Source organism: Lissotriton helveticus, chromosome 2_1, assembly GCF_964261635.1.
Source record: "Lissotriton helveticus chromosome 2_1, aLisHel1.1, whole genome shotgun sequence".
Lineage (NCBI taxonomy): Eukaryota > Metazoa > Chordata > Amphibia > Caudata > Salamandridae > Lissotriton > Lissotriton helveticus.
In genome coordinates, this window is record NC_136059.1 from 1,692,217,454 (window position 1) to 1,692,236,580 (window position 19,127).

The 19,127-nt window shown below is 41.9% G+C and overlaps 1 protein-coding gene across 1 annotated transcript in view; it reads left to right on the forward strand.

Annotated features, from left to right (window-relative positions):
• The window catches only part of SHOC1 (shortage in chiasmata 1), a 1,878,679-nt gene that overhangs the window by 1,342,445 nt on the left and 517,107 nt on the right, over window positions 1-19,127 (forward strand). Inside the window, exon 19 of the mRNA XM_078676649.1 lies at window positions 16,269-16,338. Coding sequence (XP_078532775.1) covers window positions 16,269-16,338 — 70 coding nt within the window. The remainder of the gene's footprint in view (window positions 1-16,268; window positions 16,339-19,127) is intronic.

Below are 19,127 nucleotides of genomic sequence, written 5' to 3' on the forward strand. Positions count from 1 at the left end.
TACACATCCTCCACTTCATCTGGCATTAGCAGCACGGCCACCACCAGTATCGCCTCCTCTGGCCCCCACAGACATTTCAAGTCCGCAGTTTGGGACTTCTTTAGTGTTTCCACAAAAAGGGAAAACATAGCCATTTGTAGCATTTGTAAGCTTGCAGTTAGTCGTGGTAAGCTTGGTACCAACTATGGGACTGGAGGCCAGAGAGGTCATCTTAAGAGACAGCACACTGTCCAATGGTTGGCGCACCTAAAGCAGATCAAGGAAGCCCGAATTGCAAGTCGAGAAAACGTTGATGTTCCATCTGATGATGACGAGGAGGAAGAAGTGTCACACACTTCACTTACACCCAGTACCCCTGGGAGCCACACTAAGAGTGTGGGACAGAGTGAGACACCAATGCGAAAAAGTTCATCAGCGAGCGTAACTGGGTCGAAGAAGTCATCATCATCATCCCGTAAAATGGTCCAGGGCAACATTAAAACAATGTTGTTTTCAGACGCGCCATATGACCGGAACCACCCAATGGTGCGTCTGTATAACACTAAGCTGGCTAAAATGCTAGCGCTGGATCTTCTACCTTTTTCTTTTGTAGAAGGGGTTGGTTTTCTCGAATTAGTGGCAGCGCTCTGCCCTAAATGGAAGGTTCCTAGCCGGTACTATTTTGCCCGAGTTGCGGTTCCAGCACTACATGAAGATGTGCTGGAGGTGATTGGGGCAGCTTTGCAGAAAAGTGCTGTTCACACTATACATCTCACAACAGACATGTGGACCAGTGGCGCAGGCACTGATTACATGTGCATCACTGCACACTGGGTCTCTTTTTCAGGGGTTAAAGCAAAGCTAAACGCAGGTGCTGACCTGGACCAAGTTTTTAAAGCTGCTCGGAAACATGCAACACTAGCCATGTTTGGCTTGGAGAAACGTCATACAGCAGAAAACATTTTGAATGAGTTCAACACAAAGGTATTTCACTGGCTGTCTCCAAAAAAACGCGGCATTGGTTATGTTTCCACGGATAATGGCGCCAATGTAGTTAAGGCCATGGAACTGGGTGACTATTTCAGAGTGCCGTGTTTGGCGCACTGTATAAACCTGGTTGTTAAAAAATTCTTGGAGAAAGAAAGTCCAGCATGCCAGTTAGTGGTCACCTGCCGAAAAATGTGCAACCATTTCAGCCATTCTTTTAAGGCCCGGAAGCATCTGAGGAGCCTGCTACATGAACGTCGAATGCCAGTGAAAGCACTCATCCAGGAGGTGCCAACACGTTGGAACTCAACCTTCTACATGCTTGAGCGTCTGTATGAGCAGTTTACGGTACTCGATCAGTATTTCTTAACAATGGGTACAGCTGTGAAGGAGGACTTGAGGTTAAATGCGGCGCAATGGGAGCTAGTTAAAAGCCTGACAGACATGCTTCGTCCTTTTGAGTTCTTCACGCGTGCAGTCAGCAGGGAGGACTGTAATTTGGGAAAAGCTATCCCATTGTTGCGCATGCTGGAGCACAAACTGAAGGCGGTGTCTTCAAAGTTTCAAAACGATGAAGAAAAGCAACAAGCTTTTCTTTTGGCGGAGAAATTATTAGAGTGTCTACGTGGCGATGAACGTCTTCAAAAGATCCACTCAGAACAGCATTACATTTGTGCTACTATTCTGCATCCACACTACAAAAAGGCGCTGGCAGGCTCTGCATTATTTCCTTTTAGTGATGAAGATGCTACAAAGTACAAACGTTGGGTAGCCTGGTCAGCCATCAGGTTTGAAAGAGAACGGAAGCAAATTGAAGGAAAAGGCAGTACATCAGCATCAGCAGGCCATCCCCAGTCAGAAGACTCCACTTCTGCACCTGTGGCAGAAGTGACCTCTCAGCCGTTAAAGACACCGGCAACCGCATCATCTGCACCAGACACAACAGAAATATCCGGTGATGAAGAGGATTGGCTAGCTGAGATTGGTTATGGTTCTGAAAAGGTCCGAGCGAAAATTCAGCAAAGTGGAGGAAACGTGGAGAACTTTGAGTCGATGGTGCAGGACTATCTGAATGACTCAACAGAGGTCTATGTTAATGCTGACCCATTGGCGTATTGGCATGGGAAAAAAGAATTGTGGCCAGAGATCTCCCGCCTGGCTATACATTACTTGTCTTGCCCACTCGCAAGCGTGTCTTCTGAACGTGTTTTCAGTGCTGCTGGTGGCATTGTAACTTGCAAACGGACCCGCCTCTCGCCCAAAAATTTGGAGATATTGACAATGATCAAGATGAATGAGCACCTCATACCACCAGATTTCAAAGTACCAGATTGCACGATGGAAGAAGACGAGGAGGACAGCTACTTAGATGAGGGAATTTCTTCTGTGTTAGGTGACACTGACCTACTCCTGCCTGATGATTTCGCAGAGTATGAGGATGAACTCTTCTTCCCTGACACCGAGGCCTGAAAAGGAGCCAATGAATTCAGACATTTTCTTTTTCGTACTTATTGACTTTTATTCCTGTGTTTCTGTCTTTCTTTGTTTTGCACAAGTTAATATAATTAAAACTTTAATCACCTGTACTTTTGCTTTTTGGCTGTTTGGGGGTCTTCTACTTGTTTTCGCCTGGGTTGACGGCTCTGGGGCCATTGCTGGGAAGGTCTAATACCGGATAAAACTGGTTTAAACAACACCCATGAGGAAAAAAGGTTTTGCCTTTTCTGACTTTTCGCTCAATGTAGCGTTTTCAGGGGCCTGTTTGGGGGGCTTCCTGGTGTTTGTGGGTGGGTTTCGGGGTCTGGGAGCACTACTGGGTATGGATAGTTTAGATAGCAAGAGGTTTGAAGGAAATCCATGGAGGCAGAGGGGAGTTAGGGCCTAGCTGCAGAGCGCGCGCTGAGTGATTTTGGAAATGTTCACAAAAGTGACAAAGTCCACATTTTTTTACTTTTGCTTTTTGGCTGTTTGGGGGTCTTCTACTTGTTTTAGCCTGGGTTGACGGCTCTGGGGCCATTGCTGGGAAGGTCTAATACCGGATAAAACTGGTTTAAACAACATCCATGAGGAAAAAAGGTTTTGCCTTTTCTGACTTTTCGCTCAATGTAGCGTTTTCAGGGGCCTGTTTGGGGGGCTTCCTGGTGTTTGTGGGTGGGTTTCGGGGTCTGGGAGCACTACTGGGTATGGATAGTTTAGATAGCAAGAGGTATGAAGGAAATCCATGGAGGCAGAGGGGAGTTAGGGCCTAGCTGCAGAGCGCGCGCTGAGTGATTTTGGAAATTTTCACAAAAGTGACAAAGTCCACATTTTTGTACTTTTGCTTTTTGGCTGTTTGGGGGTCTTCTACTTGTTTTCGCCTGGGTTGACGGCTCTGGGGCCATTGCTGGGAAGGTCTAATACCGGATAAAACTGGTTTAAACAACATCCATGAGGAAAAAAGGTTTTGCCTTTTCTGACTTTTCGCTCAATGTAGCGTTTTCAGGGGCCTGTTTGGGGGCTTCCTGGTGTTTGTGGGTGGTTTTTGGGGTCTGGGAGCACTACTGGGTATGGATAGTTTAGATAGCAAGAGGTTTGAAGGAAATCCATGGAGGCAGAGGGGAGTTAGAGCCTAGCTGCAGAGCGCGCGCTGAGTGATTTTGGAAATTTTCACAAAAGTGACAAAGTCCACATTTTTGTACTTTTGCTTTTTGGCTGTTTGGGGGGTCTTCTACTTGTTTTCGCCTGGGTTGACGGCTCTGGGGCCATTGCTGGGAAGGTCTAATACCGGATAAAACTGGTTTAAACAACATCCATGAGGAAAAAGGTTTTGGCACTTTTTGTAACTTAGGGTTTGTTAGGGTTAGCCCTAGCAGCAGGACTGCCTGTGTTTGGGTGTTCTTGATTTTTGCAACTGAGTTCTGGGGTTTTAGAGCACTCGTGGGAATGTGTAATTTTTGTTGCAAGTGATTTGAAGAAAATCCATGGTGGGAAAGGGGGGATCACTTACTCGGTGAGAGGCACTTACTGTTGAAAACATTTAGCCATTTACACTTAAAGGAAGAAAATGACACAGACTTAAGTTTCAGGAAAACTAACTTACTGTTAAACCACCACCCACCAGACTCTAAACCAGTAGTATGGTGGGAAAGGGGGGATTTGGCATAGTTAAAGAAAGCCTTTGCCACTATTCTTAACTTAGGGCTCGTTAGGGTTAGCAGTATTTCTATTGCATGTGTTTGGGTGGAGGGGCCTTCGAGTCTTGGAGCGATGCTGGCTATGGATACTTTTGCTTGCTTGCAAGTGGTTTGGAAATACAATCCACGGTGGGTAAGGGGGTATTTGGGCCTACTTTTACTTTCAAAGTACGTTTTGTCACCAGTTTTCTGCTAGGCCTCTTTTTTTGAGATCTGATTGGGGGTCTTCTACATTTTTGCGACTGGCTTTAGTAAGGGTCTGGGTGGGAGGCGGGAGCACTGCTGGGAAGGTCTAATTTTGTTCTAAAACACAGTTTACAGTACACCTAGCTTGAGGGGAAAGATCCGCTAAATTAATTTGCCCATACTTATTTATCCTTCAAAAGGTGACTCAGACAGAGTACGCACTTTCAAAAATATTGTACTGTCTATTTGGAAAATCAAAGTGTGACTTTTTGCACTACACAGCGCACACACCTTGTATTTATTTATCAGTGGTGTTGTAATAGCACTTCCTATTTTTCGTTCAATAATTACAGGCCGGGTTTCAGTCTGTGCAATGGGGAAAAAAGGATGGAGTGAGTCAGGCTTCACATTAGCAAGCCGCAATTCAGCATCCGCCAGGCAAGCAGTGGACAGGGTGTCTTCTGGTCACCAACATTGATGGACGAAGCGTCAGCTGGAATGGAGGAGTGCCGCTAATAAGAGGAATTGTTTGCTGCATGCAACTTACTTACCAAATTCAACAGGACAACTACAACAACATACAGATACAGTATCCATTGTTTTCTTCTATGAGTGTGACTCCATTTCTTGGATCTCTCTCTGCTTCTAAATTGATCCCTACAGCCATTCTATAGGTTTTACTTCGGCTAATTTTTAAACCTAATTTAATGTAAGAATAAGAAGTGTTTCTCTGAGTGCAGAGATAGGCAAGTGAAAACGCTGCAGCCCTGTACTGTCGCATTCTAGTACTACTTACTTTTCAGTAACAATGCATGCAGTAGGGCATGCACTTCCTTTATGTCACTTAAAAAGATTTATGGTTAGCTTTGTACCCAAAGATTTCTTTATCTTGAATATTGTTTGTCCATGCTGTGCTTTTTTTTTTTCTCTCAACAAAGCCTACCCAAAAAGAAACCCCCATTCCCATCCATTTTCCAAACCCTAACCCTCTTCCCCCGGGCTGTGTGGTTTTGCTTGATGTGTGACTAAATGACATTAATAATTCCACACACTTGCTGGGGAGGATAAGGTCATAGCAACAGGCTGGTGAAGGAATCCGAGGATATATTCTAGACTTACTCAGCTTCAATACTATTTCTTGTAGTAGTAGCCAATGTCAAAGAAATTCAACGTAAGTACTAGTTATACTTCCAATACTTTACCATTTGTTAGGCTCTGTGTGGCACTGTTCTAGTGTACTGTCACCTGCTATATTCTCTATCGTACCGTTGTAATGCTACAGTAAGGACAAACCAGGTTTCATTTTCTTTTTTTCCATAGGCATGCAACTGCCACTGTGTCACACCACTAGTACCACCGCAATGAGGACATTTCATCCGCCCAGGATTGCCAACCTTAATCGCCATTTCCCGTGGAGCCAGCCCTGGGCCTAGTCCTACTTTCAAACACAAATTACAGGTAAGATAAGCGTTTGGTGGGAGGTAGTATAATGGAGTATTAGGAATAGACGAGAGATTGACGGTAGTACTACTAAAGTCCTAGGACTCTTCAGGAAAACAAACTTACTGTTAAACCCCCACCCACCAGACTCAAAAGCAGTAAAAAACAGGTATGGTCAGATAAAGTTTCAAAAAGTATATTTTTGTAGCCCTAACAAAATAATCTCCCGCAAGACCCTCCCTAACCCCAACGATTGTCCTTCAAAAGTCCCACAACCAAACTCCCAATTCCCACCCCCCAAAAGTCTCTAAAAAAGGGGCAAGGGACACTACACTACGGGAGGGTGCTGTTGACTTTAGCGGCCAGGGCATCATACTCCTTGTGGAGGGTGACATGGTCGAAGCGGAGGCCCTCCACCAAGTTCTTGTAGGTATGGACCTCCTGCTCCAGGTAGGACACTCTTAGGGATAAGCGGCGCTGGCGTGCCTTGCAACTCCTGTGGGGGGCAGCTGCTGTTTTTGCTGCTTGGCGGTGGCGGTTGGCTTTGGTAGCCCGGCTCCATACCGCTGGAGCACTGCGCTGGCTGGCAGCCCGTGGGTGCACGGAGGAGGATGCAGCTGTACCAGTGGATGTTGTACCGGTAGACTGCGTCTCCTCCTCCTCCCGGGCCACCAGCCGCCGATATTCGGCAACAGTGGCATCCAGCCTCCGTTGCCGGGCCATGTGAGCCAGCTCCCTCCTTGATGCTCTTCTGGTTGATTTGGAAGGAGCAACTATATGAAGAAAGAAAGACATAGTCACTCTGTAATCAATGCTCCTTAAGATTAACACAAAATGATTGAGCAGAAAGTTGTGTCACAGTACAAGTAGCAAATTGAAAGCACAGTACATAACTATTGAGGACATTATCTATCTAACCTCCCACTTCTTCATCCTTGCTCTAACATTAGTGGGAGTTTAAGGAACAAATTCTACGAGCACTATGGACTTCCATTACAGTCGACTATGACAGTACACCAGTTATTCTTCTTCTTCTCTCTTGTTTAGAAAAATTGGTACGTTATCTTATGCAAGCCAGCATAATGCCAGCGCAGTGAACTTGCACCCGAGAAAAACAGACGCACAACATGATGAGTGAGACAGACTTGCGTTACTGTACCGGTCCAGTACATGCAGGTGGTGAAGCTCTTACTTTTCTATTACGGGTGGCACTGAGAATACTCTGGTAAAAGGGCTACTGCTTAATTAATTTAGCTTTCACCCTACAGTGCAAATGAGTACTAGAAAAGGAAAATGAAGAAGCTAAATAATCTGATTATCTATCACTTCACATGGGATGTATTTGATGACATATGGGATGACTTTAGGTGCTTTGCTTATTATTGAGTGAACAGTGTGCCCACACATGAATGACGTACTACTACTAAACTAACGTTATTAAGAGAGGTAGGGAGTGTCCACCGTAATAACCGGGTATATGCTGTGCTTGCAGTTGCAATACAAACTACTGCTACTATTCATGGTAGTATTTGGACAAAATTACAACTTCTTTTCCTTGCCTTTCCTAGACTGGAACGGACGTGCGGGTGCGGTGTTACATGCTCTTCAAAGTAACACTTAGTTCATCCAGTGACCGTCTACTCTCTCTAGGTACACATATGCTATCTAAGAGTCCGATAATACCATGATCCTGGCATCCATCCATTCAAAGTATATGCACACATACAGTTTCTGTTTCACCCACCCAGGCTGTTCTCCTTCCACCCATCCTTGCTTCATCATTCACCCAGCCATGCACCATACCATATTCTTTCCTTCCCAGCCACCTCGGGGACCAAGCAAACACATATCATTCTTCTTTGCCAGTCATCATTAAATTTCTCGTCCTTCCACACTTACTTACACCCTTCTTTCGCTTTCATTCATCCCATCCATCAAGTTCATCTCAGATCTTATTGGGATTCTTCTTGCCAAAAACTTCACAGCTAAGTCGAAGTACATTTAGAGGAGGCTACTACCTGGTTGATTTATAATACACCCATGCAGAAAGCACACTATGCAGTCTTCAATCTCAATAAGTAAGGAATATATAGCTTACCTCTGCCCGCCACCACCGTGTGAACCCTCACAGGCACGTCCGGCACTTGCACCGCCTCCTCCCCAGAGTTGTCCCCCTCGTCCAATACCACCACCTCCGCGCTGGCCCCGCCACCAGATGTTCCACCTACAAAGTACATTTAAGAATGTTAGAATACACCACTCACTACTATATAATATTTGGTCTAGGAGGAATAAAGAAATGTGAAAAAAACAGAATACAATGTAATCATTTGTGTCTGTCTACTCTAAAGTAAAAATGTCCCTTTTTCCAGGGAAGGCTGTTGTCTTGCTGCACTTTTTGGCACAACTGATGAATGCTTGCTTTTTATTTTTAACACGCACCACTTTTTCTCCTAACAGACTGAAGCTTGACTTCTAAGAACACGATCAGGATCAAGTTCAAACCAGGTGAGAGCTCGGCTCGACCACAAGAAATGTGTCCAATTAATCGTCAGCACTAAGCACTTTTCCATTTTCAGTTAAACGTTTAGTTTTATGACAAAGTTGATTTTTAGAAATGTGTTTACTTTTAATAAAGCTTTTAAACTTAAATAGACTCTGTGGTTTTTGGTCCTCCAGACTAGAGTGGATGAGCTAAAGGTTGTGGAATTTTTGCAAGCATGAGTCCGTGCCTCTGACACTTCTTGACTCTGACTCCGTACTCTTGTTCTGCGTTGGATAATCTAATCATCATTGGGGATCAATCATCGGTGACTTTGGGCGCTAAATGACTCTGCCACACTATCTAGTCAGTAAGGAGATTGGGGGTTCAACTACAAAGTCTGTTATCACTGAGGTATGTGGAAAGTCTATCAGCACCTATTATAATTGATAAGCTAAGCAATGCATTATTTAGTTCCATAGTTCTGTTTGTGCAGATTTGTCCCTGCAACAGTAGTAGAATGGATTGTCCTACTAGCCAAACCAAAAGTCTACAAGAAGATCAAAGACGATTTAGAAAAAATCGAATGAGGAACGCTAGGAAAAAATAGGTACTCTATATTAAAATTAAAACTTACTGGGGCCAGCAAAGGAGCCCTCGCCTGATCGCTCCTGGCCTGCATCCTGAACAGCACCCTTCTCCTCCTCCTGTGTCCTCTTGCCCCTGGGGGGAGCTGATGTACAACATGAAAGAAAGAAAGACCAGAAAACATGGATGATATTTGTCAACCAAATCAAACATTTCAAAAGAACAATAACAAAATATTTTGGCGAAATAGCAAATGGACAACTATTCCACGGGATATATTGACCGATCTCATGTGGTCTACTACGTTATTGATTTGCGGACCGTTGACTTGGAAAGTTCCTATGTAACTCACTAAACAAACTACTAAAAAGGTTTGCCTAGGCCTGGCAGGCAGCAGTCCGCAGCACGCGAAGTGACAGAAAAAGTCCATCGTGCTTGCAGATCAGTGAATACTCAAACTATCAATACACCGACCACCACCACTATTTCTTCTTATAGCCATGTGTCTAAAGGAAGGACTGGACTTGAGTCTGTAGGGGCTGATTTAGAAGCCCCTTGCGGCTCTTTTGCTCCATTGTTGCGTGACTTTTGTGACGCAGCGGCAGAACAAAAGAGGCGCCATGGTGCGGCGTATATTAACAAAGTGACGCATATGGGAGATGCATCACGTTGTAAAGCCCTGCGCCATCAGGGGGCGTTCCGGCGCAAGGGAGGGCGTTCCTGCGCAGGAACGAATCCTAAAAGTGGCTGAGGGAAATCTGCAAGATGTCAATCAGTCACTTTTAGGACAATGATGCGTGACTCAAACCCTGCGCCTGATTGAAGCCGACGTACGGCTTGATGCAGCATTGGGGAGATAGGGCACCCCAGAGCATTGCTGGAGCTGTGCCATCGTTGGCACGCAACTCCAGCAATGCGCCGCCTTTACGGCACAGATGCGTAAGGCTTCTGTGACGTTTTGGGCCCATGGTGCGCCACATTGTAAATACAGCGCACCATGGGTGGTGGTGGCATGGCGCACAATTACTGGCGCATCCCTGCTACTTTGCAGGGATGCGCCGGTAATTGAAAATCTGACCCTTAGTGTCTAGCATTACGCAGTTCTTTACACTACACTCATACATAATTTCTCAGGCCAATGAAATGAACACAAAATAGAAAACAAATAAGCATAGTAGCAAGGCTACTGAGAAGGAGAGCAGTGCACCTGAAATGCATAGAAGATTTTGAAATATAATTTACCTACAATGTAATCGGCAGCATTATTGCTCTTGGTAAAAAACAAAAATTTGCAATATAATAACACACAGAGCGGGATAAAACAGAGTAGTGATGAAATAGATAGAAATAGCTACTACTACTCACCAAGCCCGGGGATCTCTACGCCGAGCACGTCCAGCAAGTCGTGTTCCCGGTCCATGAGATCCGTCCAGCGGTGGGTGGCCTGGTTATAGGTGCGCCGGACCCCAGAGTGTTCAAACATGGCCCGGCACACCTTCTCCCACCGCTTCCGGCACTCCCGGATCCCGTAGCCGGTAGCGATCCTGCCGCCTCCCATGATGGTCTTGGGGAGGCGGCGCTGGACGTGAAAGACTAGTGCGGCCACCTCCTCCGCGCTAAAAATCTCCCGAGCTACAACTGCCTCCCCCCTCAAACGCCCGCACGGGAGCCGGGCACGGGGTGCGGGACCCTTCCCCTTTGCGGGCTTCTTCCTGGCTCCCTTTGCCATGGTCTGGGCAGAAAGGAAGCAAAATAAGAAATAAGAAATAGAACAGGGAAGAAGAAAAGAAAAGCGTTTAAAAAAGTAGTTTAAAATGAACAAAAAGTAGCAGAAAACACAAAAATATAGAGCTAGAAAAATAGAGGGATAGATAATAAGTAAAATAGATCAAAATAAACTTCAAACAAGCAAAGGATGGCATAGATTAAGAAAGGATACAGAGAGCATGCCCAGAACCATAGCAATGAATGAGAAACAAGATGGCCGCGCCCGTTCACGACCGCGTGGGTAAGTTCGCACGAGATTTTCCTCGTGATCACACGCGAACATGTACGAGCGAGCCGCACACTTCGCGAGATTACACATAGCGCCCGTAAACGGAATTACGTCACGCAAACAAGATGGCCGCGCCCATGTACGACCGCTAGGGTAACTTCGAAAACGTTGCGCTACAAGCGGCTTGCGAACATGCAAAAAATCACGCGAACAAACATGCAGCAAAACACAAATCGTGTATTCACACGAATTCACGGCTTCCGAAAACGATCTCGCACGGATTCGCGCCCCGCAAATTGCGCGAAATTGCAGAAAAAAGATTTTTGCAAAACTGAAAGCAATCAGCAGGTGCGAAAGTTCAATCTTAACATTAGTAACCATTCACTCTAGTGCTTCCTGAGGGGCCCCTCCAGAGTTCAGTTGCCTATTTGCAACTATTCTATGACCCTGCTCTGACCCTCACAGCAGGCTCATAGAATAGCTACAAGTAGGCCATAAAGGTCCTGTGAAAAAAAAATGCACTGCAACAGAAAGCAAATTACAGATAAGGAAGGAAGCAGGTGCCAGCCAGACTGGAAGTTTAAAAATCAGTGACACATTAATCAACCCCAAATTAATTCATGGCAGTTGAAGCAGGGCAGGTGTGCTTGCTTTTTTCACCCCCATAATCTACAGTGATAAACCAACCAGAGGGTGGCAGTGAGGATGTACCAGAGGGTGGCATGGGTGTACCAGAGGGTGGCAGTGGTGAAACAGAGGGTGCTGTGAACCTGTGATGATGAACCAGACGTAGAAACAACATAGTCGCGGCCGTTGCGAGCCGAAAAGTAAGTTCGCAATTGCGAACTGGTAAACAAACCTTGCGAACTGGCAGAAACCCTTGCGAACACAAAAAAACACAAAAATCCGCAAATTCGCGAGAGTTCGCGGATTTTGCGGATTGCGAATCCGTAAATACGCAAGTTCGCGTACCCCAGATTCGCTAAATCCACCCATGCTTAGTTTCTGGACATATGGATTCAAGCTATAGAGGTAGTCATCGAAGTGTCGTTATATACTAAACCTCTGCGCGCAATACCCTTTTACAATACCAAAGTTTCCACCCGCGGAGCCAAAAAGATGGTATTCCGTTTAGACAATTGTTAAGGTTGCGACGCAACTATACCAGCATGAGTAATTTCGAACTCCATGCAGAACAACTAAGGACAAAATTTTTGTCTCGAGGATATCCACCTAGACTCATCAAGGAGTCATATAAGAGGGCCAAGTACTATAATAGAGATGCCCTACTCGAGAAGAAAAATGATTCAAGTGAATCTAAATTGGTGTGTGTTACCCGCCATTCGAATATTAACAACGAGCTTCAGCAAATCATTTGAACGCATTGGCATATCCTGAATGCAGGCACACAAGAGACGTTGATGCCGAAACCGCTGTTCACCTTTCGTCGCAATAAGAATTTGCATAACCATCTAGTACATTCTAAGTTTGATTACGGTGGTCGTATGGTACAGAAATCGATTACTGGTAACAATTCGATTTGCGGTACGCATTGATGCGGCAACTGCCATGCCTTTAGTTCAGCAATTGTTTCTGCTGAACTTACATGGGGCAAAAGAAAGTTCACGTTTCACGAGAAGACTAACTGCAGATCGGCCAACGTCATCTATCTCATCCTATGCCCATGTGCAAAGGGGTATGTAGGAAAGACGAGCTGTGAATTTAGGGTGAGACTCACTGAACACAAATCAGCTATAAGAAACAGCAAGAGAGGGGATCCTCTAGTGGCACATTGGTAGGAAATGCGACATAGGCTAATGGACATCAAATGGATCATATTGGAAAAGGTCCATAACCCAAAAGATAATAACATCAACGGTTTGAGAGGAAAAAGAGAAGTATATTGGATTTATACCCTCCAAACAGCAGTTAATGGGTTGAATTAATCCATACCTTGGTCTAATGCCTTATTATGAATCTATCCGATTTTTGGATGGGTTATTGGGATATTTGGTGTATAGGCCTAAAGATTGACCTATGCCCCATGTCCACTGTACTTTCCATTGGTTGCTTTTTGAGGCCTGTCTACCACAGATGGAGCTTATCCCTTATTGGAGAATGAATAGTGGTTACTTGTAGAGCCTTTCGACCTATGTACCACATTTCGAATTTTGCTTTGTCTATCTGATTATACCCCGTCATTACAGGTTCTCTCTTTTAGATTCTGTGCCCTCATTGGCTATCGCCTAACTAGCAGCGTTAGTATTAACGTGCAGTGTTATGGCCTTTGTACCATATTTATCTGTTCTTTGTGTTGATTGTTTTTTTTTGCGTGTATCGGGATAGTTTCTGTTATTCCAGGTCCCCTGGATAACCCCTCTTTTGCGATTATTATTAGTATATTTTAGTGCTTTAGAATTTTCCCTCTTTTTTTCATATGCCTTGCAATTCTTAGACTACGATGTAGCCGCCTCGGTGATATTGCCCCTAGGGCCCTCTGTGGTGGGGTCTAACCATTCTAATATGGCAGCCGTTTTTCTATTCTCGGGCTACGTTAGTCCCGTTTCCAGGTCCATGACACATATGGGTCGTTCAGGTGTAGCCGTTTGTTGATCTACACGTATATATACACGGGGGTTCTTGAAAGGACTCTTATCCGCTGATTTTTACAAAACCGTGGACGTCGTACCATTTGCAGAACTGCTGAAACTTTCTTCAGGTAAGGAGGAGTTCTATCTTTTCTTTCTTTTTTCAATCCCAGAGGCTGGTGGTTACTTAGTCTTACGTACATTCCTGTAATGGGAGGCGGCTTTTTCGTTCCTCGGGCAACGATCTTATAAACACTTACTGTGAATCTGAACGCCTCCTACCTGGTTTTATATTAATAGTTAGGTTTCACGTTCTCTATCTACAGAGTGGGCCTATTATACGAGGGCATTGGCCCGCACCCCTCCTTGTCTCTGGTTCGAGTACTCGGAAGACTCCTGTGGAACCCGGTCTCTCGAAATTTTTTGAATATTTCAATCTGGGCGACCAGGCTTCTATATGTAGAGGTATGTGTTCCTTTACTCTATGGCCGTGAACATCCCCCTGTACGTGATTTTGGCAGATTTTGGCTAATTTCTGCTTTTTTTGCTGTCTCATTTTGTCCAATGCAGCCGGTCTTAGGATACCCTAAACGCACGCCTTCATTTGGACATCTGACGACCAGCATCATACGCTGTATCAACATCCGTGTGCGGTGTGTTGGCTTGCTATCTCTTGATGTAAATAACATATGCTCGCGTTGTTTATTGGATGGCGGGCTATTTTTTAGTTTTTGTAGTTCTCCTAATGGGTATATTTCAGAAATGGTCTCCCTATTAGCAACTCGCACGATGGACAGAGTATGGATATACATAGTTTTGCATTGTAGCCTGTTCTCTGCTACATGTATATAGGACATGTGACCTTTTGGATGGACGCGGCATTTAAGATTCTTCTTTGTTTTTAGAGCAGGATTATCTCCTAAGAAATATTCCCCGAGACCGAAGATCTCCTAGTATGATTATATCTGGGGATCTCTGAACTCCATGGTATGAGTTAATGGCATGTTTGGGGGTGCTTGCAAGGGCTGTGTGATTATTATCTTTTTCACACTATTGTAATGTATGGAATGTATGTGTTTTCACAGTGGATTCACTTTCTGCTTTTCCCATCTTGTCACTGGTATTTGGTCTTGTATATTTTTTTCTGTCGCTCTCTACCAAGGCCTTGAGTGTGCAGATTTGCTATAACATGGTGTCATGTATTAATATCCTTTTAGATCTTGGTGAAGGATCTTCCAGCAACGTTTAGCTTACAGAAAAAGAAATGATCAATATATGTATACTTGTAATGTTAAATTGTATTTTATTGTCCCACACTGATGACAATACTGAATCTGGATGTTTCTTCGAAATTACGCCCCTGCGTTTAAATACATATATAAAATATATTCTTCTTTATCGATGAACTTGATCTTATCAGAGAAAAAAGAACATTTTGATGCCTACCAAGAATGGTATTATTGCACCCTGACGAAGGAACTGTGGATACTTGGTCCTTTTCCAAAACGCGCGTCGGCGCTCCTTTTTCTTGTTGTTTTGATATGTATATGATTCTATGTATGTTTTTGTTTATTGTCTTTTTTCATGGTATGGTAGTTGAGTTGGTTTTTTGAATGGGTGCTCTGGATGTTTGGTATGATTTTTTTGAATGAATGAATATTGTTGGTTGTGCTTGTGGGGCTTTTGTAGATAGTGTTGTATAGAATTGAATGTTTTGAATAATATGATCATTTTTTGTGATTTGATAATGATAAACTAAGAATATGCTTTTCTAAATAATGTTTGTTGTTGGGACAATGTTGATTTAAATACTGTATAATGGATATATTACCTAAATACTAAGTCAATACAGTGGAGAGGTTAGTTCTTGTTCTACTATCACCATGTAGCGACATATTGTAAATACATCACTAACAGGGTGATAGGCCTCGTTAGGAAAAGTGCTGCTAACTACTGCTAACGCTTGTTAGTGGCAGTTTTTTTTTTTGCAGAGTTTTATATAGCGCGAACTAGACCCGAACCGAATCAGGTATCAGAGCGCTTTACATAGCACCAGTTACGTTACATAAGGACGGACACACATTCATTTTAGGCACGGGGAGATTAAGTGATTTGCCCAGAATCACAGGAGTTCTTGTACAAATGCCCCCCAGGGTCACTGTAAATAAATTAAACGTTAATTAAAACAGTCTACTTTCCCAAGTTCAGCATATGGTAGAGAAAGTAAACTGCTAAGTAGACAGACATTACGGTTAGGTACCACCCAGCGATTTATACACGTAGAGAAAAGTTTAATTCAGAGCATCTGGAATTAGGTTCCATTTCATACGTTTTTTTCAATTACTTTGAGTTGTCTCAACCATCCCCTACTGTAGGAAAGATGTTCTCACAGTACAGGCTGGCTTATTGAAAGTCATTTTAGGAGGTAGAATACTAGCTGTAAAGCAAGATAAACTCTGGGATAAAACCAACATATAAATTAAGTAAATATGATAATCTGCTAATATCTAAAAAAAGCTAAAAATCTACTTTTCTAAAATTGTATGCAACTGCCAAGGGTTAGATACTATTTGGTTTTAGCGTTCTTTGATTGCAAATAAAAATTATCAGTTTAAATGCCCAAAATATGTTTTATTTATTCAATGTGTCCTATACAAATGGTCCACTATATCATATATATATACTGAATCGACGAGACAGTGGATAAGACACTCAATAAAACAAGACAACAGACAGGCAGCTATATGAACCCAAACTCAGTAGCAACGAAGCATTAGCACACAGACAGATACATACACTTACAGGTAACAGGATATTTGTTGTAATCATTTTGTTTCTATTTGTGACAGGTTTAAAAGCCATGGCTTTGTACCCAAAAGAGGAACACGATTTGCTGGAGCTCCAAACTGTCATTGTTAGGTCAGTAATATGTGCATCATTAATACATTTTTCTTCTGACAAAGACTTATCTTGTTTTCCAGCTGTGTTGTTCTATGACAGACTTCCATATGTAGGCAAATTGTGGGGAATCCACCAGAACACATTCCTATAAATAGTTTATGTAATTCTTCAAGGAAAGCAACTCCTCCAACTTCTTCCATGGTTCAGACCTAAAGCCATACATATTTGAGCAAAATACTTTTCAGAAATGGATATTTCCTAAAGTGGTGCATTGCTAAAATGTTTTTCTTCTCCTTAAAGTGTATTTGATCAATATCCTGTTAGAAATGGGATCTCAAGTTGGCAGAGGTATGCACCCTGTCTAAGTAAGTATGGACCACAGTCCTAGTCTTTGTAAGCTAAATACACATTAAAAGATAACCTGTGCTCAACCGCTTGGCTCAGAGCAGTCAGGCTTATCTAAAGAGGCAATGTGTAAAGTATTTGTGCAATATACACACAGGATCACTGAAATAATATCGACTACCAAAATATCGACTACCCAAAATATCGACGAGAAAATATCTACAACCAAAATATCGAGTTTGTATGTACAAACAGGTAAGTACAAAAATATCGAGTACAAAATATCGTTAACAAAAATATAGTTGTAAAAAATATCGACTTTAATGAAAACAATGTTTAATTACATTAATATAAAAAATTAATTACTAAAATATAATTAACAATACTTAAAATAACTTTTAATAATTAAATAATTAATGAAAGTAAAAAAATAATATTTTTTTAATCATATTTCTTAAAACATATATATATATAGTAACAAAATTTAATTAAATAATAGCCAATATTATTAACGTACAAATACAAAAGAGTAAAAATTACTATTCCCACTGCAAAGAGTGCAACAGTGGATATATGACGTTACAACGCAACTTTTACAACGCACTACCATTACAACGTAAGTATTGGTAAGTATATAATAATTTTTTTAAATTTAAATTATTTAAAATTATTTAAATATAATTTAATTTAATTTCATTAAATTAAATTGATGTAAATTTAATTTTACTTTATTTTTACACTGTAACCCTGTACCCCTGTACCCCAAAACTGACCCTGAACCCTAAAAAAACCCTTTACCCAAAAACCCAAAACTGACCCTGAACCCTAAAAATACCCCTTTACCCAAAAACTAAAAACTGACCCTGAACCCTTAAAATACCCCTTTACCCAAAAACTAAAAACTGACCCTGAACCCTAAAAATACCCCTTTACCCAAAAACTAAAAACTGACCCTGAACCCTAAAAATACCCCTTTACCCAAAAACCCAAAACTGACCCTGAACCCTAAAAATACCCCTTTACCCAAAAACTAAAAACTGACACTGAACCCTAAAAATACCCCTTTACCCAAAAACTAAAAACTGACCCTGAACCCTAAAAATACCCCTTTACCCAAAAACTAAAAACTGAACCTGAACCCTAAAAATACCCCTTTACCCAAAAACTAAAAACTGACCCTGAACCCTAAAAATACCCCTTTACCCAAAAACTAAAAACTGACCCTGAACCCTTAAAATACCCCTTTACCCAAAAACTAAAAACTGACCCTGAACCCTAAAAATACCCCTTTACCCAAAAACTAAAAACTGACCCTGAACCCTAAAAATACCCCTTTAATTTAACATAATTAGAAATTAATCAATTAAATTAAATTAATTACCAATTACATTTTAATTAATTAACAAATATTATTTAATTACCAATTAATTAAATATTACTAACAATTAATACTTTTACATATTTAATAAATAATAATTAAATTACTTCCCACCCTATTCCCCTATAAACCCACAACCCGCTACAGGAAATACATTATTTTAATTTACATAATTAGCAATTAATCAATTAAATTAAATTAATTACCAATTAAATTTTAAATAATTAACATATAATATTTAATTACCAATTAATTAATTATTACTACCAATTAATACATTTACATATTTAATTAATTATAATTAAATTACTTCCCACCCTATTCCCCTATAAACCCACAACCCGCTACAGAATAAAATTACACAATAATTTTAAAAAAATCATTAATTAAAAATAATTATAACATAAAATGACACTTTTCACACATATTATAACATAAAAACACTATAAATAATTACATATTATATAAAAAACGATATTTTTTACTTTCGATATTATTTACAGTCGATATTACTTCACTTACCTTAAAAACGATATTTTGGCTGTCGATATTCTGTCCTGTCGATATTTTCTCCAAACGATATTTAAAACTCGATATTCTGTCCAAACGATATTTTGGAGTCGATATTATGTCTGTGCACCATACACACAGTAACCTAATGAAAACACCACAAAAATACTCCACATAGGTTTAGAAAAGTAGAGAATAATTTTATTGGTAAAACAAGACCAGAACGCTCAAAAAACAGTAAGTAGAACAGGAGTTATGAATGTTTAAAGAATAAACCAAAAATAGTACTTAGAGGTCAGTAGCGCTAAGCGGTTACTTCAAGTTGCGCTGGACCGGGGCAAATTAAAAGTTCAGGCCAACGGCGATGAAGGGCAGGCCAGCTACAGGACTCACGCAGGTCCAGCTGAGAAAGTACCTTGGATGGAGCAAAGCATCGATGTCGAAGTCTTGATGCTTCAGTGCCGATCCGCCCAGACGATAAAGAATTCCTTTACGAAGTAGGCACTGCACTGTCTGTTTTCATTGAGACATGCAGTCCATTGAGGCAATGTCATAGATCAGCGTGAAAGTCAAA